General features: G+C 44.2%; 1 protein-coding gene across 1 annotated transcript in view; it reads left to right on the top strand.

Moving 5' to 3' along the window:
• LOC119452793 (arginine-glutamic acid dipeptide repeats protein) overlaps window positions 1–26,327 on the top strand; it is a 48,565-nt gene that overhangs the window by 7,693 nt on the left and 14,545 nt on the right. Inside the window, exons 4-8 of the mRNA XM_049667439.1 lie at window positions 5,011–5,217; window positions 5,389–5,612; window positions 15,899–16,019; window positions 19,884–20,090; window positions 20,364–20,494. Of these exons, the coding sequence (XP_049523396.1) occupies window positions 5,011–5,217; window positions 5,389–5,612; window positions 15,899–16,019; window positions 19,884–20,090; window positions 20,364–20,494 (890 nt within the window). The remainder of the gene's footprint in view (window positions 1–5,010; window positions 5,218–5,388; window positions 5,613–15,898; window positions 16,020–19,883; window positions 20,091–20,363; window positions 20,495–26,327) is intronic.

The raw sequence follows: 26,327 nt of genomic DNA, 5'->3' as shown, positions 1-26,327 counted from the left end.
TCGGCTGCATTGGTGACGTCTGCAGTTGCGACGGCCGCAACTTCGGCTTCAGCGCAGTTTGAAGATACCGCTCGCAGCCTTTTTGCAGGTGGGCGCCGTTTCGGTGCATGCGAACGTTCTTTGGGCTTAGACAAGTACACAGATACGCCTTGGAAAATCCTCGGAATGGCATCTCCTACCAGTTTGGGTCGATCGCGTGGCAGTGACACAACGTTTCCATTCACTGTACAAACGTCCGCACGAACAATGTCTCCGGCATCAAAATGTTTTTCGCACACGCGAAAGTACTTCGATACAAACGAGAACCCGGCAGTCTCTCGTCGCGCGATTGCTCGCTTCCACCTGTCGCGTAGTTCCGGGTTGGCTGGTAAACAGAATAGGGAGACTTTTTCGTCGACGCCCTTGTATCCGGAGCGGCAGCCTGGCTCACAACAAAGGTTAGGAATCACTGCTGTGGTGAATGACGAAGTGTCGATGTCACTACATGGAGAGACACGTTCAGGCGAAACAAAAAACAAACACGCACAACAGCACGCCGCGCCGACACACCGCTTTCCGGCGGCAGCGGCCGCCTTCCCCGTCGCCCTTCTAGCGGCGCCACAACTGCGGGCGCTATATGAAGCTCTCCCATAGCGTTACGCGGGAGTTTCATGACCAGGAGAAAAGTATTGAAGGACCCTGGTTGCGCTTAGAAATCTGAGTGCTTGAAAATTTACAAATGTCACACGTAATAAATAATGTCGCAAGAGCGTTTGAAGCCACAAGCATGAAGATTAGACAAATCCATTTGCTAACCATCATTCTTGTAAGAACTGAGCGATTGATGCCAAAGCTCCTTCTAGTAATTTTTGTAGGCCACGAGAAAACGTGGGAGCCTGGTACCGAAATTTGTGCTGCATTTTCTTGTATGCTGTTTACATGACACACATTTCCATTTTTCAGCAAGCTTCTTTTTTTTGTTGTTTGTTTGCTTGTGTGTGTGTGGGGAGAGGGGGGGTGAATGCATGCACACGTGTGCATATTTGTATATGTAAAAACGGCATCAAGGCTCCAATGTGGTCCACCTCTCCGCTACCTTTACTGTGCTACAGAAAAGCATAGATAAGACATGGTCAGATACCAGGCTGACTGAATTGAAGACCAATCTGGGAAAGACATCATTGCAGAAGGGAACTCTGCCATGAGGCCACCGGGAGAAGCTGCAAGTTCTACTTGCAGGCAGGCAAAAAGAAAACTAGGACATGTCTTATGCAGGATTACATGAACATGAGGTGTTCCACGTATCACTAAATGTTCTTTGGCCTCTTAGCTAATGTCCGAGGAAATCCTACAAGCGTCATACACATCTAAGGAACATAGACGCAAAAAAAAGCTGGGTTCGGTATGTTCTTGCTCATTTGAATTTGCAGTGATATTACATATGGTAACAATAAAGTGCAGACCAGTTAGCATAGTGAATGCAAAGCAGTCAAAAAAGAAAAAAAAATGTGGTTGATCCCTCTTATATAGGAATCGGTATAGAACACGAAAGTGAAACGTGTCTTCACAGAAGTAGTGTAATGTTTATTGCACATTGATATATAATGTCTATTGGTGTTTTGTGGCTAAAGCGCCCTTAGGCGTTGATGCACCCACGCTGACGCCTGGTGGCACGTCTCCTCTATCACGACTACCAACGTCGATGACCATGAGCAACCGTCGTGCATATGGAAGCTGCACTACGCTGCACACGCTAGCACAACGCGAAAGACGAAGCACGTAACTGACACACTAATACAACGCGCAAGACAAAGCACGTAACTGAATCGTCACCGAGTCAAATCAGCGCGTGCAGCGCGTCGTAATTGCAGCCTCCGCGATCAACTTCAGAAACATTTTCAGAGCTAATTGCGGAGGCCACGCTCCGCTGTGCTGAGTACGGTGAACGCCACCTAGGTGGCGTTGGTAGTGCTTCTTGATGCCAGCGTCCCTTCGAATGCTGGCATCGAGGCGTCGTAGTGCTGAGACCACCGAAGCGTTCACTGTCGGTGCGCGTTAGTGTCATGATGCAGTACTTCTCTTTTCTGCTCGTAGGCGGCGGCACCGCCCCGAGCAAGAGCGCGGGTACACGGAGGAGTGTTAGATATATAAGGCGCGTCTGTGTAGCTCTCTGCAAATGCGTTTGTGGCGCAATGGGTTAAACGCTCGGCGATCTATCGTCGCGGACCGAGAGGTCGTGGGTTCGATTTCCAAATTTTGCATGTTTGTGGAACTTTTTCTTCTGGTTTCTTTCTTTGTATTATGTTCTATGACGTATTTCCGTGACGGAAATACGTCAGTGAAGTCTTGGTGGACCCCGGCATAAAACACTTTCGTGTTAAAAAAAGCCACAGATTAAGGCAGTGTAGCAGTGCACACCGAAGGCAGCATTTTGAATACTGTAGCCTCTGCAGCACAAGTTACAGGCATTACTATGGCATGCCAGCTTTGCATATTTTTTATGGACAGTAAAAAAAAAAAAGCTTGTTCTTCTACACGCTTCACAGACAGATGTTTGCTTCTGTTTAAAGGAACACTTACTTGAGTTGTATTAAATCACCCTTTTACAATAGCAAGAAAGCCGGTACCATGAGAAGAGTCTTGGTAAGCGAGAAAAGACACGGAAACAAAAGATGAGTGGCGACACAGCCTTGAAGTTCCCACACCAGCTCACCGTCACATTATGGATTTTGACGGCATATGCTAGGATGTAGCAAATATTTTTTAGCACGAAAGATTGACTACATTGTATTCTAGAAGAGCCAAACTCTTCACTTGGCAAGTTTAAAAACCGTTATTGACCTACAACAGCCCAAATAAGAGAAATACTTTAAAATCAGTGACTTCACAATGACGTACTGTGCTGGAGCTATAGCGCAACCAGAGAACTGGACAATCATCGAGTAGTGTTGGAAGTCGCTGCCTCTTCTCGCCTCGCAACGTTTCATTATAAGTTCCTGTTGTAGACCTGTGTTTACTTGTGTTTACGCAATTGCATCACGTGCAACAGATGCACATGTCACACTTTGTGTAACTAACACAGCTTCGCTGTTCGACTATCTTTACGGAGTGGAAGGTTAATTAAGAATTCCTTTATCTCATTCCAGCGTCACCGCCAATTTGAAAGCTGGTCAGAAACGATTATAATAATTCTTGAAACTTCAAATGAGGCCTATTTGATTTGAGAACTGAGTTATACAGCTAAACCTGCTTATAACGAACCTCCATAGAACGAATTCCTGGATATAACGAAGTTTTTCTATTCTCTGCCAGTACTCCATAGAAGCACATGTATTTAAGACCTCTACGAACGAAGTGGCAGCGGGAGACCCCCTCGAAATAACTAATTTTCCCCACCGACAACACAGAGATTTCGCCCCATATTTTGTCATTTTTGTGCGAGCAGCAACTGGAAGCACCTTCTCTGCTCCGACGGAATGCTGAGTTCGCGTGCTCGACGGCTATGCTACACACGCGTGCGTCGTCAGCTGCATGAACCACTGACGCCGTACAAAACGTTTTCGGCGCTCGCCGCTAGGGTACAGCGCATGCGCACGGTACAGTGCATGCGCACTCGGGACATGCAAAGGGCAGATTGGCTAGATCTTCGCACATGCTTTTACATTTTCGTAAATACGTGCAGCTTTGGTTGTCGTTCCCTCCATCCACATCTCATTGTTGTTATGATTAGTCCTGTCGACCTAGATGCACCTTATTCTACCGACGAAAATGAGCCCTCCAAAAACAACATTGCAACATGTGTGACTGCGCTGAATTTTTTTCGCTCCAGTCGAACCATGTGAAACAGGCTTCAGCCAGGGCAGCCAGTCTGCGGCGCCTACCCACACTTACATAGACTCCACAAAATATTTCCCAACAAACACAGCAACAGATGTCCTTGGTGCGATTCCACCCCGAGACTACAACACATCACTTACCAATGCACGCAGCGTCCGGCAGATGCCGTCGCACCGGTACTTAACGATACACTTAGCAATTGGTCGTGGAAGGCTGCGACTCTCCGAAATGGACTTGGGAAGCCAATTGGCGACCCTCGACCAGGCCCGGCACGCCGCAATAGCCAGTGGGGCCCTGGAAGAGGGGCTCCACCCACAGTAACCAAGCACGATCTTTATTTAAATGAAGTTGTTTCTCTCTCTCTCTCTGCGGCACGCTCAACGCTTCTTTTGCGGCAAAGACAACGAAGAGAGGCACGAGGGTCTTCGTGGTGCATGCGGCACTGCATGGGTCCCTACACCAAATATTCAAAAATTTGAATACTAGATATTCGATTTGCAAATCGAATTATTTGAACGTTAGCTATTCGATTCGATTCGGTGATATTGGAGTGTTCGTGCACCCCTAGTTTACACCCTTGGGGCCTATCTTTATCCCACAAAAATAATTGTAATCAATCTTTGCGTGTCTTTCCTTTCTTTAACCCTGTGCTCAATATACTTGTAGCTCACAAATGGCATGAAGTAGCATTCTTGACTAGAAAGTAGCAAGCACAGGGTGTTTTGAAAAATAAATGCCAGCAAGGCAGATGATGATTATCATTCAAATTCTGGAAGACCAGCACTTAGACGAAATACACAAAGAAAAACAACCAGCACATTGTTCTGTGTATTTGGTCTAAGTGCGGGTTTTCCAGAATTTGAACTATGCTACACCAGCCGACCTAATTTTTTACCCTTCTGATGATTACTGTTGTGGGACAAAAGGACGCCTCGAAGGGTGTAAGCTGTTTCAGAGTGTACGACTTTGAGCTTACCTTTAGTCATAGTACGATATTGGGCTGGTTGGTGTTGCGTGGCTTCTGAAGTGTAAGACAGTGCAGCGAGACAAGCACAGATACAAAGGAAGACAACACAAGCGCTTGCGTTGTATCCCTTTCTATCTGTTCTTGTCTTCCTGCTCTGTTGCAGTTCAGTTAGTTCTAGTTATGGCCCGACACATTAGCACAAACGAGTGTTCCTGTCTGGCTCACAGATGCCAGGCACAGCGGCCCTTGCTTGGACACGGCGGAGGCACAGCTGAAGGCAGCTGAGGTGCCTCTTAAGAAACGCCCCTTCGATCCGAGTGACTACACTCACCCATATGACCTGACATCGTGGGTTGCTTCACTTTCCCAAATGCAGCCCGGGGAGCCAAGTGATTTGGACGAAGACAACGACAAATATACATTTCATCGACCATGTAAGGGGTTTATGTTTACTACTATTCAAAGAATCACTCTCATTTAAATTGTGACTCTCGTTTCTTTCCTGCTCTTAATGACAAGATTGTTACTGCTAGTCAAAAAGTACTGAAATATACATGCACATGTAGATTTCTTTTCACTTTCTTTTTTCCTTTTGTTTTTGCCAGTGACTTTTGAAGAAGATTCCGTGTGCGAGGCTCTCTCAACTGTGTCACTGGTCTCCTCCACGGAACTAGAAGCTGAATTTACTTCGGAGGGTTCCACCACAGATGCCCTAGCTGTCATGGAGCCGATGGAGACTCCCCGTCTGCTGGAGACTACGGGAGATAGTCCTACAGATACTCCTCCGAGAGGCAGCCTGGAACCCCTTCCTCCACAGGAAGCTTCCGAGGTAAACGATGTGAGGGCATCACCTTGTTTGCTAGCAGGGCTGTTTGCATGCGCTACCTGAAAAATCGTCACTCTGCTTGCTTCGCTGTTCTTTTTTTTTTTTTTTTTTTTCGCTGTTTTCGTGCACTTCCATTTGTTCTGCTGTGGTCTCCTGCTTTTGCGTATGAGGTTGCAAGTTCAATTGCTTGCCATGGTGGCCACATTCCGGTGGGATGGAGAAGGCAAAAACGCTTGTGTACCATGCTTCTAGTGCATATTAGCCCCTTCCATGCCAGGCTATTACCCCGCATTTTCACAAAATATGGCCAAATTATTTTTAAAGGCCCCAGTTGCCAACATGTTTTACTTCTTTTGCCAGACTAAGCTTGCTGCACGAATTGCACTGCCCCACGAATTATGTGCTGCCATCTACCAGAAGCACGACAAAGCACTGAGATGAAACCAGTTGCAAGCTGATCTGATCTTTGGTCATTTTACCAAAAACATGTGGATAAAACCAGCCGATCTATGGCTCAGAAGGGGTTTGGGAACCCAAAGTGGTCCAAATTAATCGGCAGTCACTCTGCACTGTGGTGTCTCTCGTAGATTAGAGACCTGTATTGGGATGTTGAATCGCATAACTTAATTCAGTTTGCCATTTGTTTTAAATAGAAATCAGTTTTCCTGATTTAAGCACCAAAAATAATGATCTTGAGGGGTGAGCTACGGAAGCAACACTCAGTGGTAGCATGCTGGAATGTATGGTGCAGAAAAAGCACTTAATTAGGCATGGCAGGGGTATAAGCAAAGACATTGTCCTTGTCCGTGCTGTTGCGTCTGGAGGGTACTTAAAAGTACAGGAATTCCTACAATATTCACTTGAGCTCTGTTGCTCCTGCCTGTGGCATGCACCATGACGTCAACGTTGCTTTGTGTCTTTAGTCCTAGAATACATTATGATTGGGTTGCTTCTGCCTGCGCTGCTTTCTGTGTCTGTGGATTCCATCTTGGAGTCTGCAGTGTTTGCAAATTCCTCGTCATTGGCACTATTCAGAGAGTGCTGTGGCTGCAAGCACTGCACCAATTGTGTCGCACTGCAGTGGTTGTGTTGCGTGTGTCCCAGTACTCATTTCTCGCGCCATTTCGACTATAATACGCAGTACCAACTAGTCCAGTGTCACACCTTTTTACAACGCACCAAACCAGCCGGGATTTTCGAGGCTGCTTCAAAGCATGAATTTTGAAAGATGTACAGTGCAGACCACTTATAACGTAACTGCTTTTAGCGCGGGACCGGTTGTAGCGTGTTTTTTTTTTTTTTTTCACCACCGATATTTCTCCCATAGAACTAAATGTATAGGGTGCACCGTTTATAGCATAGACGCACGAAGTAGAATACCGGTTATAGCGCGGCTCTTTTAAGCGCGCGACCATGAAATCGGCGCACGGAGCACGGCCTTTTCTAGGAGGCGTAGAGCACGGGCCGGCCCGCACGGTTGCCGCGCGCGTGAACGTGGAGGAGTGGGAGCGCGGGCGCACGCGTGGGGGCCAGTAGCGAAAAGCGAAACAAAAAGTCGCAGTTTTCCCCGAAAGGCAAAGCATCAGTTGCGATAGCAGATTTACTAGTAGAGTATACGGAGTAAGGACAGTAGTTTTATTGCCTGCATAAACTTGGACACATCTGCTTACTAACTGAATTAACAAGCATGGTGTCAGCACGCACCATCGTAACTAGACTAGCTTGCGCGCACAAGCAAACATGAATAGATCGCACTCGATGACCGCAGACAAGCACTATAAAAACGCTGACGTGAGCAAACGCGGCAGGAGCAGCGACCGAAGGTTCGTGTGGTCTATAGCTTCAACGGAAACTGAGCGGCGAAAGCACAGCGCATACAAAGGTCAGAGCCGTGTGGAGATCGCTTTCAAGATATGCTGCGCGTGACATCCCTCAGGTGCGCAAACTACGCAGTGGCTTGCAGAAAGCCGTGCCCCCTCCCTCCCGCGCTGCCTTCGCGCTTTCCTAATTTCGCCTGGGAGCTTGAGTCGCCAGTTCCCCTCGCGCTCGGTCGCAAGATACGCATTGAGTGACGCAGCTAAACGTCGCTTCCCCTCCCTCCCTCCCATCCCCCTACGGCCTTCTGCATGACGAGTCTTTGCGTTTGTTCTCCGCCGTACGTTCGCTCTCCATGAAAGCACGTGTCTCTCGCGCGCTTTCTTTGCACATACAGCATACGGCATACAGCAGCATACAGCTTTTTTTTTTTTTCCAGGCGCGTGTGTGGAGACCGGCCGCAAAAAGCGAAACAAAAAGGAGGAGAAGGGTGGGAGACTTTGAGGAAGGAGGGCGCGTGTTGATCACTATAGGCACGTCCAATCAGGGTGGGCGGAGTTCGGGGTAGAACGGTAGCGCACTCCTTTTTTTTTTTAGGAGTGGGAGCGTGGGTGTGCGCGTGGAGACCAGTCTCCAGACGAAAATAACAGCTTTCTTCCACTGATGCCGCACTTGTCAGGAGAACTTTGTTTCTGTGCTGTGTTGCGATTGTGGTGCATGTGTGTGTGGGTGAAATATGCAATAAATTGTGTTTGAAAGGTGGGTTTGCCCGTTTGACATAAGCAAAAGCCGAAAAGAGCATGCTTTGGTTATAACGCAGTACCACTTATAACGCGGATTTTTATAACTCCCACGACTTACGTTATAAGCAGTCTACACTGTACTTGACTTTAGCAGGGTGCACTCTTAGCTATAACAATAGCAGTATCCCGTAGCACTATGAAATTTACACACACTTGTATTGCACATTTGCAGTGCTCTATGCTTACTGTGCTCTGGGACTTGACTGAATTAACCAGTGCGTGGCATGAACAAGTGATTCATACCATTGAATAATGCAAACGTTGATAGGGCCTGATGTCGACTCAAAATTGTGCTTTTTTCCGAATGAGTGAGGGTCAAATTAACAAGCTTGATGCCATTTAATAATGCATGCATTGGTAGGGCCCAATGACGACTCAAAATTATCCGATTTTCCGAATAAGCGAGAGCCAAATTAGCGAGCTTTTACTGGATGATGATAATCTATGACCATAGGGGAGTTGTATAACAAGGTGGACCAGTAAGCTTGCTGTGACCATGTTCAGCAGGCATTCTTTTATGTGGAGCAGTTAGTTGGGAAGCTAATTACTAATCTTGACAGAGTGGTTTTACTTTTCTTTAACCCATTCTTTGCACCTGTGCCGCAAATCTCGCAGTTGTGCACAGCTGTCCGTTCTGTGAAGATTTGGAATGCATGACACTTGCTTAGAATGTAGCTCGTAGCTTCAGCTCTTGGCTGTAGCACTCGCCTCTTTGTTTGTCATGTCATCTGGATGCGTGATGTGTTCTGCAAAATATGGGATGCTGCGATTCAAATACCTTGTCACCTTTGGAGTTGGCTGGTTTTGGTCCGCATGGATGTTGCAAATGTTCGAAATATAGACTCTTTGGAGTGCTATCTAAAAACCTTGTTATGCAACATTTCTGCTGCACTAGCGATGACATGGTTAGCTTCCTTGCATTAGGAGATGCTGTTACCAGGGCAGCACTGCCATTTTCGAAGGAAGGATTTGGTGCATGGCAAGTGCTAGTAGGCTGAAAGGACATGTGCCAAACACAAATATAGGCAATCAATAAGAGAAGGTAGCACAGCACAAAAATTGTGAACAATTTTGCCATGTTGACTTGGTCTTTAGGCATGAAGGAAAACTGTCTTATAGAGACATTGCAGCATGTTGTTCCTGGCAAAGACCACATAATGCGAAGGCAAGAATGAAAACGGTATGAAAAGCTGATGAGGGTTCCTGACAAGTGTTTATGATGATCGAGTCTTCCTCTTCCTGGTGTTGGCTAAACACATGGCTGCATATCTGCAATATATATATATATATATATGTATATCCCTTCGATGTGGCCACTGTATTACATCTGCTGTAATGCATCAGGTTAAAATTATTTTTCATCGTCGTTGCTGGACGTAGGTAGCTCCACATTATTGTATAGTGAGCATTTTTTTTCCCCTCCTGCTTCTCTTATTTGACATGACTCACATTGAGATTTACCAAGCTTCTCCAAAACCTAGTTCCTCTGCTCAAAAAACAGGAATTACTGTTTCAAAGCTATATCGAAGGGACGATTTTGCTGCTCCAAAACACTCCAAACTGCCTTCACACCTGACACCTCCACTCCACTGCAATGTTCTACACTTCAATGCTTCTAGTTCGCTATCCGCTGCTGGAACAGTTACGTTCAGCTGCTGAGATTGTGTTAAGTATCCCTGCAGGAAAACTCTTCCCGGAGCTGCACTCGAACAAGCAGATCACTCTGCTGGGACTGTCAATTAAACCAAAAGCAACAGTGGTGCGTTTGTGACATCAGGCTATGTGGTTTGCCTATACAAATGATGTTACAAGGCACCTTTAGAACAACACTTAGAAGTCCAGAGGGTGTTTAGGGGGAGGTTGGTGTGGTGTCGGGATGCCCGTCGAGCCAGCTGGGAGGTAGGTGTAAGCGGCCAGACGTTGGCACTTACATGGGTACAACGTACGTGAAGAAGGAGACGGATGGGCAGAGAAGAACAATGGGGCTGTTTTTATACTATTCTGCACCAATCAGGAGATGTAACAGTGATGTCACGCATACAGTAGGTGGCTAGTTTCACAAACTTTGCTGAAGATAGAGGAGACCTATTCTAACAGACATTAATTTGAGGAAGCGCCACTAGAGCGCCAATTTTTTATAATGTAATGAATGTAATTATTGCTCGAATGAAGCACATTGCTGTAGTGGTCCTGTCTGGGCATCTCGTCTGTGCGGTTCTGCTTGCTTGTTTCCTACAGGGGTCTTGGAATGCTCACTCTGGTGGCTAGCTTGTGCTGTCTGTCTATGGCATGCGCTGTCACGCTGTCTCTTCTCTCCTAGAATCCTCTGCGATTGCATTGCACCTGCTTCTTCTGTACCTGTGGTTTGTGTCATGCTTCTCCGGCATCATACAAACGCTTCGTCTCCTTTTGCATTGGCACTGTTGAGAGGCTGCTGTGGACATCCACTTCACTACGTAGAATCTTACAAAGACATTCCTTACCCTAACCCCCTACCCAATTTTGCAGATGGTGAACAGACTGTCATGTTGGGCTCCACAGCAGAGGACCTCACATGTGAATCATGTCTTGAAGTGGCTTTGTGGAAATCTGCAGTATCATGCTCCAGTCACCTGACATTGTGGCCTAATTCGCTGCTGCCTAATTAATTTAAATTTTCGGTTGTTACTTAAGCACTGTGCTTTTCCTTACTCCATGTTCTCTGAAATGTTGTTCTCACTGTTTTCCTTGTTGGATATAGTTTCTTCAGTAATGACAGTTGTGATCTACTGTGTCAACTTTCTAGAACATTTTGGTATTGTTACTTCCTTAACATACGCACACCTGCCTCAGCTGCCTGTGAAGTTTTATTAAGGGAAGTTGTATGGAGCCGCAGTGCATGAAACGCTGGCTTCTCACATTGCAGTTCATGAAACAACCATCGAAAAAGCTGGAGCTGTTATGTGTCTTTCATTCTTTAATGACGCTCATGTGCTGTGCCATGGAAGAATTGGCCCTCTACATTGTGCAAGAATCACGCTGTGGAAAATGCAAGTTTGTCTGTAAAGCCTTGCGCAGCTGCAGTTTAGTTATCCATTATAAAAACGGTGCAACAGTGGACGGAGGACGGAAAGAAAGAATGAACGAACAGAGTGCTCGTGTCGGTTCTGTCCTCCCTCCACTGTTGCGTTGTTGTTATTATGGATTATCGACTAGCTGGTCATACACATTGCAGTTTAGTGCGTGACCTTGTTTTCTTAAGTGCCTCTCCCCCCCTTCGTTTACATTAACAATAAACCGATTACAGCATAGAGTCAGCTCTAAACAAGTAATGGCTTAGCCCCATTCAGAAAGCATCATTCTAACAAACATTTGAAACAATGCAAGGCAGAGGGCACATTGAGGTACAGCCAGCAGACTTCCATATTGGTGAAGGGACACCAAAGCGCAAGTCAGTATCAAATGTGCATAAGGTTTTGTATTGATGTTGAACCCTGGAACCTATTCAGATGATAAGTGAAAAATTTCGGAATGATTGCAGCACAAATAAAAGTTTGGTAGAAACATGTCACAAATAGCTGTCAATTTACCAGCGTCTTGAGCGCTACTTTTTACTATGTTTCTAACAGCAGAAAAGGTGTTTTTATGCTCTACTTGATTAGTAGGAAGGGAAATGACAGTGCTCGATATAAAGCCAACAGGCAATGAAGCCAAGGAAAGCACAGCTGTAATTAGCTGTGGTGGAAATTAAAATGTAGAGAATCATGAGAAAAAGGGGAAATGAAAGTGGACGATAAGATAACTTGTCGCCTTATCTTTTCATCCTCTTTCATTTCTGTTTTCCTCATTATCTTCCACATTTCAATTACAACCGCAGCTGATTACACCTGTGCTTTCCTTGGCTTCATTGCCTGTTGGCTTTATATGGTCCTACTTATTAGTGACATTTGGTATATAGTGCTTGTTATTCTGCGGCTCGCATTTTTCCAGACAAACTTTATATGCTATGACTGTGCATTTGGGGCTGCAGTTGCTGCGCACTTATGGTGTCTTGATGGGCTGCATGGGAGGGGGCTTCAAAAGTTGGATTGGCTCATGTGTTCCACTGGACAATCGCAACCAAAATTTATCATTTCCAACTTTGTGCCCTCCCACACGACCATTCACTGTCGTAAGACCATTACGAGCTCGTCAAGCTGTTATGCAAAGCTGGCATTGCCTTGTCACTTCACTCTTTGTCATTGCACTTGGTCAGAAAAATACTTTGTAAACCATGCAGGAAGCTTGTGTGTTGAACAGTGCTTGGTTGATGCAGCGTCAGATATTATATGACTTCATTATGGTGTCTGCACAGTGACGCTTGTTTAATTTGTAACTGTTCTTGCTATGTTTTGACGCATGTTTGTGAGGCTCTTAAATGACACCCTAGAATAAGTCCTCCTTTCCCAATGTTGAAACATTGGATAAGTAATAATTAAAAAGATGACATCACAGTAAAAAAACATGGTCAGCCAGTGTTACCCTGTTGTTGTGCATCTTGTTGCCAATGCTTGTCTTGGGCTTATTGTTCATCGCCTGTGCATTCATCTGGTGCAAAACACATCAGACCATGTCTTAGTTCTGTGGTAGTCTTTGTTGGGTTGGGGGAGGGTCTGTCTATGACTTTGAAGCTTGGATGGATGTCACCGGGTTTTGAAGAGTGACAAGGCCTCTGAATGATGTCAACACGGATGGATGGTGGCAAGAAGAGTGCTGCTTTTGTTTTGTTCTGTTTTGTACCTTGCCACCTTGAAGTTCGAACTTTCCTGTGTCTTACCTTCAGCAATGATTGCATATTTAGAGTAAAAGGGGGAATTTTCTGGGGCTTTTCACTTATCGCTGTACCAGACTGTTTCTGAATTATTCAAGCAAAAAGCACCCTTCTGTGCCGTTGATGTTCTGCCAAAAATAAACAGTTTTTGTCAAAGGCGGTGCGGTAACATTTATAGTCTTCACTGGATAAGCCACACCTACAGGGGTCGTACATCTTGAATATCTATGAATTTTGAAAAAGAGATTCAAGGGCCCTTAAAACTCCCTGAAAATAAGTGTGCTCCTTGAATTCATTGTAAACTGGGGTCGGCGGCTACTTTTAATTATCAAAGGTAACAAACTCCGCATTGGGGCTCTATCATGGACACTGTGTCTCTTTGATTTGTTGTCCTGAACTATCCAGGGCTGCCCTAGATGCGTGTGCAACGCTCGTTGCCTGAGAGCACCGCCTCGGGAAGTCTTGAGCAGTCAGAGACGACAAATCAAAGAGCCCCACTATCTATCAAGAAATGATCAGGAAGCTGCTGCTGCACCAGCACCTCAAAGTCGTGGTATCCCCAGCTCATGGAAGGTACTCTTTTAGCCACCTGGCTGAGTAGTTTCTGGTATTAAGCCACTTGCCTGATGGCAGCTTAGTGTAAGTTGCTGACATCATATCGCAGCGCAACGAAAGGACACGAACAAGAAGAGACGACAGATGGTCTGTGAAAACGGATGGAAAACAAACAAAACAAATCTCAATGACAGGAATTTTTCACAAGTATACCTTTAGCAGGTGTTTTTACATGTTTACACAAGTTTTACATGTGCAACTTGCGGTGCCAAAATTACAAGACCTCCTAATATTTTACCCCGGTCTCTGCGAAGGAAGTGCATGTGCGATGCCATGTATGGGCCCTGCGATCCACCAACAGCCTAGCAAAGCGTCTCCTGTCTACCTGCCAGCTTGCTTAAGTTTGAAGGCACTGTTTTCCACTTTCTGTCATTTCAATGCCGAGCAGCATGACATGACACCGTAGCATCTTTGCAACAATGCGATGGCAATGGTGGTGGTGAGATTAGATTTCTTATGCAGGATTTGCACGCTGACTAGTGGCCTACTAGCCAAAGCCAAGTAAAGATGCTGGACAAAACACATGCATGCCATTAATTCAGAATGTGCACTTTCACGTGCCAAATCATTCAAACATGTAAACTGCCTTTGCGAGTTGCTGGGGATTCAGTACTTTTCCTACCGGAATACATATTCTGATCAACACAGCTAGTTGGGCGAGTCAGTTGAGCATCAATGTAAGATGTGCTTAACAGACCTGATCGAACAGTAAACGGACGAAACACACATGCACAGTGTGCTTTGTGTGTCTCGTCCTTCTCCTGTCCACGTCTGTTAAGCGCACCTGATGTTGAACATAATCTGTGCAACGAGTGAAGAAATTTGTGCTTTGCTGTAACTGATATTGAGCTGGATCTTGCATTCTTGGTTTCGTTACAGCTGTAGAAAATCCATTGATATAAAGCATGACCAGCCAGATTTAAAATTTATTTTCTTCTATGCATAATGAATTCATTAATGTGTTTATTATGACAATGTTTTCTTGTACGTTTAAACAATATAGAAGTAATGCAACAGTACAGTAGACAAATGAAGTTGACAAGAGCGCAATTTGGGCTTGGTACATAACGACATATTTACTCACTCATTCTTTTTTGTGTACATGTCCCTACAGCACCCTCTAGGGCCATTATTGTAGGGGGGGCGGGGGGTCTTACAGTACAAAAAAGCATTATTGGCATCATACAGTACGTTATGCAATACAAATGAATAATTTGCACCATACGATAAATGGTGTAAAATACATGGGCAGGACAATTGCTCTTGATATTGTGTACAGTGGTGAAAAAAAGAAAGCAACACTATATCAAGACATGCTCCTTTAAAAATGAAGGAAACACTGAGCGTACACTGAGAGACATACATAGCTAAAAGACTATCAATGGGAAGAACAGTTTAGTAGATGACTAGTAAACTATGTTCGAATGGGCAAACACAAGTAGTTCTACAGCTAAGATGGTAAGGAATTCCACTATTCCATTGGGTTTGGTAAAGCGTTTTGAGATGTTGTGTTTTGCAAAAATGTTATTGTATGGCTTTAGAGTGATTTATTAGCGACAACTTGCGTATTGGCTGTAGTAGATAGGAAATTTTTAGTAAGCCAAGATTGCAGTGGTAAATTTGAAAAAGGAACGTTGTTTGTCACGTGTACAAGCAGAGCACATCCAGTCCCAGTGCTTTAACATTTCAGTCGCTGATGATGTCTGCCTCTAATCAGATGCAATCAGCTTATAAGCAGGTCATGTAACTGCATAGTTTTTTTGTTACCAGCCTTTAAACAGCACCTAGCTAAACAGACAACACGTGTATCTGGTGGTTGTCGCTATGGCATAAGTTCCAGCATGCCACCTCAGATACCTTGGAAGTCATGATGAGCAGCCGTGTGTTCTGGTCATGCACCGCTTCCGGAGAGCGGTAAAGGTGGTGTCTTTAGTATTGTCAAAAAACAGCAATTTTTGCAAATGTTTCGTGATGCTTCCCCTCATATTTCAAATGTCAAATTATGCACAGAGGCTCCTCTGTATCTACACTGTCTTAAACTAGGATTCTTGTGCAATCCAAAATTTCTTTGCAGTTGGCCTTGAACTTTCTAAACATTTTTCTCGTATGGCAGACAGAATACATATGTGATATCCCTCTAGATATGCCACATACGCACAACACATCGTGAAGTGGGAGGGGTGAAAACAGCACCTCATGAATAGATTAGAGAATGATGAGTGTGTTGCATGCCACATTTTTTTTTTACTTTCCTCGACCGGTGACAGATGCAGATAGCTGAAATGACTAAGCAGCCGACGACAGTCCGCCCTCGCACCACATCCCGCAGACCTCGGGCATGTCCTCCTCAGTTGCCTGTCGACCCATGCTGCCCTGTGCCGGTGCCTGGTAAGCTGTCATTGTAAACATTGGCAAGGGATTTCAAATGCATCTATTCTAGTGCTTAGCACACAAACTTGAGGCAATACAGACAGACGTTGAGACACACACACACAAGCGCAATCGTCTGTAGCTCAGCTTCTGTCTATGTTGTCTCAAGTTTCTTCACTAAACACTAGAAAAGATGTCATGCCAACAAGAGCAAAACTCAAACCTTGCATTTAAAATGCAGTTTTCTACAAATGTCTATGGGAACTTCAAGCCTAGCAGGAATTATAGCCTAGCATGGGAATTATAGTCAATACATGGATTTGCCTAAACTTCATGCTTCTGTCTTCGAATGGCTTTGCCGCTTTGCAGATTTATATTTTCCAGTGCTTTTAAATGCAGTACTTCATAGCGATTACGGATGTGTGTAGAATTTTAATTGCTTTGTTGCGCTTAGAAATCTGAGTGCTTGAAAATTTACAAATGTCACACGTAATAAATAATGTCGCAAGAGCGCTTGAAGCCACAAGCGTGAAGATTAGACAAATCCATGTGCTAACCATCATTCTTGTAAGAACTGAGCGGTTGATGTGCCAAAGCTCCTTCTAGTAATTTTTGTAGGCCACGAGAAAACGTGGAAGCCTGGTACCGAAATTTGTGCTGCTTTTTCTTGTATGCTGTTTACATGACACACATTTCCATTTTTCAGCAAGCTTCATTTTTTTGTTGTTTGTTTGCTTGTGTGCGTGTGGGGAGAGGGGGGATGAATGCATGCGCACGTGCGCATATTTGTATATGTAAAAGAGGCATCAAGGCTCCAATGTGGTCCACCTCTCCACTACCTTTACTGTGCTTCAGAAAAGCATAGATAAGACATGGTCAGATACCAGGCTGACCGAATTGAAGACCAATCTGGGAAAGACATCATTGCAGAAGGGAACTCTGCCATGAGGCCACCGGGAGAAGCTGCAAGTTCTACTTGCAGGCAGGCAAAAAGAAAACTAGGACATGTCTTATGCAGGATTACATGAGCATGAGGTGTTCCACGTATCACTAAATGTTCTTTGGCTTCTTAGCTAATGTCCAAAGAAATCCTACAAGTGTCATACACACCTAAGGAACATAGACACAAAAAAAAAGCTGGGTTCTGTATGTTCTTGCTCATTTGAATTTGCAGTGATATTACATATGGTAACAATAAAGTGCAGACCAGTTGGCATAATGAATGCAAAGCAGTCAAAAAAAAAAAAAAAGCCACAGATTAAGGCAGTGTATCAGTGCACACGGAAGGCAGTATTTTGAATACTGTAGCCTCTGCAGCACAAGTTACAGGCATTACTATGGCATTCCAGCTTTGCATATTCTTTATGGACAGTAAAAAAAAAAAGAAAAAAAAGCTTGTTCTTCTACATGCTTCACAGACAGGTGTTTGTGTCTGTTTAAAGGAACACTCACTTGAGTTGTATTAAATCACCCTTTTACAATAGCAAGAAAGCCGGTACCATGAGAAGCGTCTTGGTAAGCGAGAAAAGACACGGAAACAAAAGATGAGTGGCGACACAGCCTTGAAGTTCCTACACCAGCTCACCGTCACGTTATGGATTTTGATGGCGTATGCTAGGATGTAGCAAATATTTTTTAGCACGAAAGATTGACTACATTGTATTCTAGAAGAGCCGAACTCTGCACTTGGCAAGTTTAAAAACCGTTATTGAGCTACAACAGCCCAAATATGAGAAATACTTTAAAATCAGTGACGTCACAATGACGTACTACACGGGAGCTATAGCGTGACCAGAGAACTGGACAATCATCGAGTAGCGTCGGAAGTCACTGCCTCTTCTCACCTCGCAACGTTTCATTATAAGTTCCTGTTGTAGATCTGTGTTTACTTGTGTTTACGCAATTGCATCACCTGCAACAGATGCACATGTAACACTCGGTGTAACTAACACAGCTTGGCTGTTCGACTTTCTTTACGGAGTGGAAGGTTAATTATGAATTCCTTTATCTCATTCCAGTGTCACCGCCAATTTGAAAGCTGGTCAGAAACGATTATAAGAATTCTTGAAACTTCAAATGAGGCCTATTTGATTTGAGAACTGAGTTATACAGCTAAACCTACTTATAACGAACCTCCATATAACGAATTCCTGGATATAACGAAGTTTTTCTATTCTCCACCGTTACTCCATAGAAGCACATGTATTTGAGACCTCTACGTAACGAAGTGGCAGCGGGAGACCCCCTCGAAATAAAGAATTTTCTCCGCCGACAACATAGAGACTTCACCCCAAATTTTGTCACTTTTGCGCGAGCAGCAACCGGAAGCACCTTCTCTGCTCCGACGGAATGCTGAGTTCGCGTGCTCGATGGCTATGCTCCACACGCGTGCGTCGTCAGCTGCATGAACCACTGACGCCGTACAAAACGTTTTCGGCGCTCGCCGCTAGGGTACAGCGCATGCGCACTCGGGACATGCAAAAGGCGGATTGGCTCGATCTTCGCACATGCTTTTACATTTTCGTAAATACATGCAGCTTTGGTTGTCGTTTCCTCCATCCACATCTCATTGTTGTTATGATTAGTCCTGTCGACCTAGATGCACCTTACTCTACCGACGAAAATGAGCCCTCCAAAAACAACATTGCAACACGTGTGACTGCGCTGAATTTTTTCGCTCCAGTCGAACCATGTGAAACAGGCTTCAGCCGGGGCAGCCAGTCTGCGGCGCCTACCCACACTTACATAGACTCCGCAAAATATTTCCCAACAAACACAGCGACAGATGTCCATAGTGCGATTCCACCCTGACACTACAACACATCACTTACCAATGCACGCAGCGTCCGGCAGACGCCGTCACACCGCTACTTAACGAAACACTTAGCAATTGGTCGTGGAAGGCGCGACTCTCCGAAATGGACTTGGGAAGCCAATTGGCGACCCTCAACCAGGCCCGGCGCGCCTCAATAGCCAGTGGGGCCCTGGAAGAGGGGCTTCACCCACAGTAACCAAGCACGATCTTTATTTAAATAAAGTTGTTTCTCTCTCTCTCTCTGCGGCGCGCTCAACGCTTCTTTTGCACCAAATGAAGAGAGGCACGAGAGTCTTCGTGGTGCATGCGGCACTGCATGGGTCCCTACACCAAATATTCAAAAATTCGAATACTAGATATTCGATTCGCAAATCGAATTATTTGAATGTTAGCTATTCGATTCGATTCAGTGATATTGAAGTGTTCGCGCACCCCTAGTTTACACCCTTGGGGCCTATCTTTATCCCACAAAAATAATTGTAATCTATCTTTGCGTGTCTTTCCTTTCTTTAACACTGTGTGCAATATACTTCCAGCTCACGAATGGCATGAAGTAGCATTCTTGACCAGAAAGTAGCAAGCACAGGGTGTTTAGAAAAGTAAATGCCAGCAAAGCAGATGATGATTATCATTCAAATTCTAGAAGACCAGCACTTAGACGAAATACACAGAGAAAAACAACAAGCACATTGCTCTGTGTATTTGGTCTAAGTGCGGGTTTTCCAGAATTTGAACTATGCTACACCAGCCGACCCAATTTTTTACCCTTCTGATGATTACTGTTGTGGGACAAAAGGATGCCTCGAAGGGTGTAAGCTGTTTCAGAGTGTACGACTTTGGGCTTACCTTTAGTCACAGTACGATATTGGGTTGGTTGGTGTTGCGTGGCTTCTGAAGTGTAAGCCAGTGCAGTAAGACAAGCACAGATACAAAGGAAGACAACACAAGCGCTTGCGTTGTATCCCTTTCTATCTGTTCTTGTCTTCCTGCTCTGTTGCAGTTCAGTTACTTCTAGTTGTTATGGCCCGACAGATTGGCACAAACGAGTGTTCCTGTCTGGCTCGCAGATGCCAGGTACAGCGGGCCTTCCCTGGACGCGGCACAGGCACAGCTGAAGGCAACTGAGGTGCCTCTTAAGAAACGCCCCTTCGATCCGAGTGACTACACTCACCCACATGACCTGACATCGTGGGTTGCTTCACTTGCCCAAGTACAACCCTGCGAGCCAAGTGATTTGGACGAAGACAACGACAAATATACACTTCATCAACCATGTAAGGGGTTTATGTTTACTACTATTCAAAGAATCACTTTCATCTACATTGTGGCTCTCGTTTCTTCCTTGCTCTTAATGACACGGTTGTTACTGCTAGTCAAAAAGTACTGAAATATCCATTCACATGGAGATTTCTTTTCACTTTCTTTTTTCCTTTTCTTTTTGTCGGTGACGTTTGAAAAAGATTCCGTGTGCGAGGCTCTCTTAAATATGTCACTGGTCTCCTCCACGGAGCTAGAACCTGAATTTACTTCGGAGGGTTCCACCACAGATGCCCTACCTGACCTGGAGCCGATGGAGACTCCCCGTCTGCTGGAGACTCCCGCAGGTAGTCCTACGGAGACTCCACCGAGAGGCACTTTGCAGAGCCTCGAACCTCTTCCTCCACAGGAAGCTTCCGAGGTAAACAATGTGAGGGCATCACCTTGTTTGCTAGCAGGGCCGTTTGCATGCGCTACCTGAAAAATAGTCACTCTGCTTGCTTCGCTGTTTTCGTGCACTTCCATTTGTTCTGCTGTGGTCTCCTGCTTTTGCGTAAGAGGTTGCAAGTTCAATTGCTTGCCATGCTGGCCACATTCCAATGGGATGCAGAAGGCAAAGACGCTTGTGTACCATGCTTCTAGTCCATATTAACCCCTTCCATGCCAGGCTATTATCCCGCATTTTCACAAAAATTGTCCAAATTATTTTTAAAGGCCCCAGTTGCCAACATGTTTTACTTCTTTTGCCAGAATAAGCTTGCTGCACGAATTGCACTGCCCCACGAATTATGTGCTGCCATCTACCAGAAGCACGACAAAGCACTGAGACGAAACCAGTTGCAAGCTGATCTGATCTTTTGTCATTTTACCAAAAACATGTGGATAAAACCAGCCGATCTATGGCCCGGAAGGGGTTTGGGAACCCCAAGTGGTCCAAATTAATCGGCAGTCACTCTGCACTGTGGTGTCTCTCGTAGATTCGAGACTTGTAGTTGGATGGTAAATCACATAACTTAATTCAGTTTACCATTTGTTTTAAATTGAAATCAGCAAATGAACAAAGTTCTGATATTCAGTCAGTTGCAGCAAAATCTTGTTTACCTACTCAGATTTCATTGGATGGGAAGTTCTTGAGTTACCCGATCACCGGAGGCCGGTCCTCCGGGCTCCGATTATCGAATTAAGGAATGGACGAAAAAGACCTACTACTACCATGCCTCTGGTGGGAAAATGTGGCCTTAGTTTCTATTATTTCATATGATCTTAGTGGAAACTGCAATTTTCATCATTGATACGCACTGGCAGCAGCAAGGGCTTGCAGAGGTCCTTCGCAGTGCGGTAGCGGTTTCAGTGCGACATGCCCATAATGCGTGCTTCTCAAAATACTGCGTGCATCTTCCAATTATTTCACTTCCAATGAGCTGGCCGAGAGTGTGGCCAGAACTGCTATCCATCAGGATGCAGAAGACAACTTTGATGTAAGCACGTGGGTAGCAGTAGAAGTGCATTTCATCCTTCATGGCTTCCAAGGTCCTTGTGATGTTGCATGGCTTGCACTGAGTTCAAATGATACCATTTTCTTTTACAAATGCTGTAAAAATTACATTTAAATGACCACGGAGAATGTATCGTGTTGAAAATGCCAACCGTGAAGTTTTCCATGCAGCATGCATTGCTGTGGTTAGCATCATGTGCACCACGAAATGCAAGAACCACAAAGCATTCCAAAATAGTTCCCCATGATTGCTTCTGCTATGAACTTATTAATTTTTAATTGGTAATTGTGGCAGTGCATACATACTCCACTGCTTTGTTTTGGTTGCAGGTTAGCGGAACATTTGTATTGCACATTTGCAGTGCTCTGTGCTTGCTGTGCTCTGGGACTTGACTGAATTAACCAGTGCGTGGCATGAACAAGGGATTGATACCATAGAGTTCAATTATTTATATAAGTATTTGTATAGTACAAACGTTGATAGGTCCTGATGGCGACTCAAAATTATGCTTTTTTCCAAATTAGTGAGGGTCAAATTAACAAGCTTGCACTGATTGATGTCGTTTAATAATGCATGCATTGATAGGGCCCAATGGCGACTAGAAATTATCCGATTTTCCGAATAAGAGAGAGCCAAATTAGCGAGCTTTTACTGTATGATGATAATTTATGACAATTGGGGAGTTGTATACAAGGTGGACCAGTAAGTTTGCTGTGGCCATGTTCAGCAGGCATTCTTTTATGTGGGGCAGTTAGTTGGGAAGCTAATTACTAATCTTGACAGAGTGGTTTTTCTTTTCTTTAACCCATTCTTTGTACCTGTGCCGCAAATCTCTCAGTTGCGCACAGACGTCCGTTCTGTGAAGATTTGGAATGCATGATATTTGCTCAGAATGGTAGCTCATAGCTTCAGTTCTTGGCTGTAGCACTTGCCTGTTCGTTTTCTGCATATAATTATAGGGCATGCATTTGCAGTTCTCCTAAGTAAGAAATTGCTTTTTCATATCCATAAAGGTGTTGCATTGCATTTTTCACAAATTGCAGCAATCCTCCGCATCAAATATGTCTTTAGTATTTGTATTTTTACGTGAAATTTATTTTTTTATACTGGAGGAAGGTAGGCCTGAACCAATATTTTGACAACGGGATATATCTGCTGTCAGGGCAACAACTACCCTCTCTCGTTTAATAGTTATTTTATATTAGATCATTTTTAGACAAGATGTGTATTTTTACTCATTGCTTTAATTTCTTGTTGGCAACTTTTACTCTCAACTAGACACCTGATGATACAACTGTTTTCCGTATATGTGTAAATCTGAACGGCACCCGCGATGTTGCTGCCAATCTGCAAAGTTGCTGCCAATCAATGATGTGGAGGGTACACATCATTTTCTAGGCAATTCCTCGGTTTTATAAGTGCTATTATAAGTGCATTGTGTTTTATAAGTGCATTGCCTTGTCACTTCACTCTTTGTCATTGCACTTGGTCAGAAAAATACTTTGTAAACCATGCAGGAAGCTTGTGTGTTGAACAGTGCTTGGTTGATGCAGTGTCAGATATTATATGACTTCATTATGGTGTCTGCACAGTGACGCTTGTTTAATTTGTAACTGTTCTTGCTATGTTTTGACGCACGTTTGTGAGGCTCTTAAATGACACCCTAGAATAAGTCCTCCTTTCCCAATGTTGAAACATTGGATAAGTAATAATTAAAAAGATGACATCACAGTAAAAAAACATGGTCAGCCAGTGTTACCCTGTTGTTGTGCATCTTGTTGCCAATGCTTGTCTTGGGCTTATTGTTCATCGCCTGTGCATTCATCTGGTGCAAAACACATCAGACCATGTCTTAGTTCTGTGGTAGTCTTTGTTGGGTTGGGGGAGGGTCTGTCTATGACTTTGAAGCTTGGATGGATGTCACCGGGTTTTGAAGAGTGACAAGGCCTCTGAATGATGTCAACATGGATGGATGGTGGCAAGAAGAGTGCTGCTTTTGTTTTGTTCTGTTTTGTACCTTGCCACCTTGAAGTTCGAACTTTCCTGTGTCTTACCTTCAGCAATGATTACATATTTAGAGTAAAAGGGGGAATTTTCTGGGGCTTTTCACTTATCGCTGCACCAGACTGCTTCTGAATTATTCAAGCAAAAAGCACCCTTCTGTGCCGTTGATGTTCTGCCTAAAATAAACAGTTTTTGTCAAAGGCGGTGAGGTAACATTTATAGTCTTCACTGGATAAGCCACACCTACAGGGGTCGTACATCTTGAATATCTATGAATTTTGAAAAAGAGATTCAAGGGCCCTTAGAACTTCCTGAAAATAAGTGTGCTCCTTGAATTCATTGTAAACTGGGGTCGGCGGCTACTTTTAATTATCAAAGGTAACAAACTCCGTATAGGGGCTCTATCATGAACACTGTGTCTCTTTGATTTGTTGTCCTGAACTATCCAGGGCTGCCCTAGATGCGTGTGCAACGCTCGTTGCCTGAGAGCACCGCCTCGGGAAGTCTTGAGCAGTCAGAGACGACAAATCAAAGAGCCCCACTATCTATCAAGAAATGATCAGGAAGCTGCTGCTGCACGAGCACCTCAAAGTCGTGGTATCCCCAGCTCATGGAAGGTACTCTTTTAGCCACCTGGCTGAGTAGTTTCTGGTATTAAGCCACTTGCCTGATGGCAGCTTAGTGTAAGTTGCTGACATCATATCGCAGCGCAACGAAAGGACACGAACAACAAGAGACGAAAGATGGTCTGTGAAAACGGATGTAAAACAAACAAAACAAATATCAATGACAGGAATTTTTGACAAGTATACCTGTAGCAGGTGTTTTTACATGTTTACACAAGTTTTACATGTGCAACTTGCGGTGCCAAAATTACAAGACCTCCTCATATTTTACCCCGGTCTCTGTGAAGGAAGTGCATGTGCGATGCCATGTATGGGCCCTGCGATCCACCAACAGCCTAGCAAAGCGTCTCCTGTCTACCTGCCAGCTTGCTTAAGTTTGAAGGCACTGTTTTCCACTTTCTGTCATTTCAATGCCGAGCAGCATGACATGACACCGTAGCATCTTTGCAACAATGCGATGGCAATGGTGGTGGTGAGATTAGATTTCTTATGCAGGATTTGCACGCGTACTAGTGGCCTACTAGCCAAAGCCAAGTCAAGATGCTGGACAAAACACATGCATGCCATTAATTCAGAATGTGCACTTTCACGTGCCAAATCATTCAAACATGTAGACAACTGCCTTTGCGAGTTGCTGGGGATTCAGCACTTTTGCTACCGGAATACATATTCTGATCAACGCAGCTAGTTGGGCGAGTCGGTTGAGCATCAACGTAAGATGTGCTTAATAGACCTGATCGAACAGTAAACGAACGAAACACACATAATGCACGATGTGCTTTGTGTGTCTCGTCCTTCTCCTGTCCATGTCTGTTAAGTGCACCTTATGTTGAACATAATCTGTGCAACGAGTGAAGAAATTTGTGCTTTGCTGTAACTGATATTGAGCTGGATCTTGCATTCTTGGTTTCGTTACAGCTGTAAAAAATCCATTGATATAAAGCATGGCCAGCCAGATTTAAAATTTATTTTCTTCTATGCATAATGAATTCATTAATATGTTTATTATGACAATGTTTTCTTGTACGTTTAAACAATATAGAAGTAACGCAACAGTACAGTAAAGAAATGAAGTTGACAAGAGCACGGTTTGGGCTTGGTACATAATGGCATATTTACTCACTTATTATTTTTTGTGTACATGTCCCTACAGCACCCTCTAGGGCCATTATTGTAGGAGGGGGTGGGGGGCTTACAGTACAAAAAAGCATTATTGGCATCATACAGTACATTATGCAATACAAATGAATAATTTACACCATACGATAAATGGTGTAAAATACATGGGCAAGACAATTGCTTTTGATATTGTGTACAGTGGTGAAAAAAAGAAAGCAACACTATATCAAGACATGCTCGTTTAAAAATGAAGGAAACACTGAGCGTACACTGAGCGACATAGATAGCTAAAAAGGACTATCAATGGGAAGAAGAGTTTAATAGATGATTAGTAAACTATGTTCGAATGGGCAAACACAAGTAGTTCTACAGCTATGATGGCAAGGAATTCCACTATTCGATTGAGTTTGGTAAAGCGTTTTTAGATGTTGTGTTTTGCAAAAATGTTATTGTATGGCTTTAGAGTGATTTATTAGCGACAACTTGCGTATTGGCGGTAGTAGATAGGAAATTTTTAGTAAGCCAAGATTGCAGTGGTAAATTTGAAAAAGGAACGTGCACAGGCAGAGCACATCCAGTCCCAGTGCTTTAACATTTCAGTCGCTGATGATGTCTGCCTCTAATCAGATGCAATCAGCCTATAAGCAGGTCATGTAACTGCATAGTTTTTTTGTTACCAGCCTTTAAACAGCACCTAGCTAAACAGACAACACGTGTATCTGGTGGTTGTCGCTATGGCATAAGTTCCAGCATGCCACCTCAGATACCTTGGAAGTCATGATGAGCAGCCGTGTGTTCTGGTCATGCACCGCTTCCGGAGAGCGGTAAAGGTGGTGTCTTTAGTATTGTCAAAAAACAGCAGTTTTTGCAAATGTTTCGTGATGCTTCCCCTCATACTTCAAATGTCAAATTATGCACAGAGGCTCCTCTGTATCTACACTGTCTTAAACTAGGATTCTTGCGCAATCCAAAATTTCTTTGCAGTTGGCCTTTAACTTTCTAAACATTT

This window comes from Dermacentor silvarum, chromosome 5 (genome assembly GCF_013339745.2).
Source record: "Dermacentor silvarum isolate Dsil-2018 chromosome 5, BIME_Dsil_1.4, whole genome shotgun sequence".
NCBI lineage: Eukaryota > Metazoa > Arthropoda > Arachnida > Ixodida > Ixodidae > Dermacentor > Dermacentor silvarum.
This window is presented reverse-complemented; position numbering and strand designations above follow the sequence as displayed.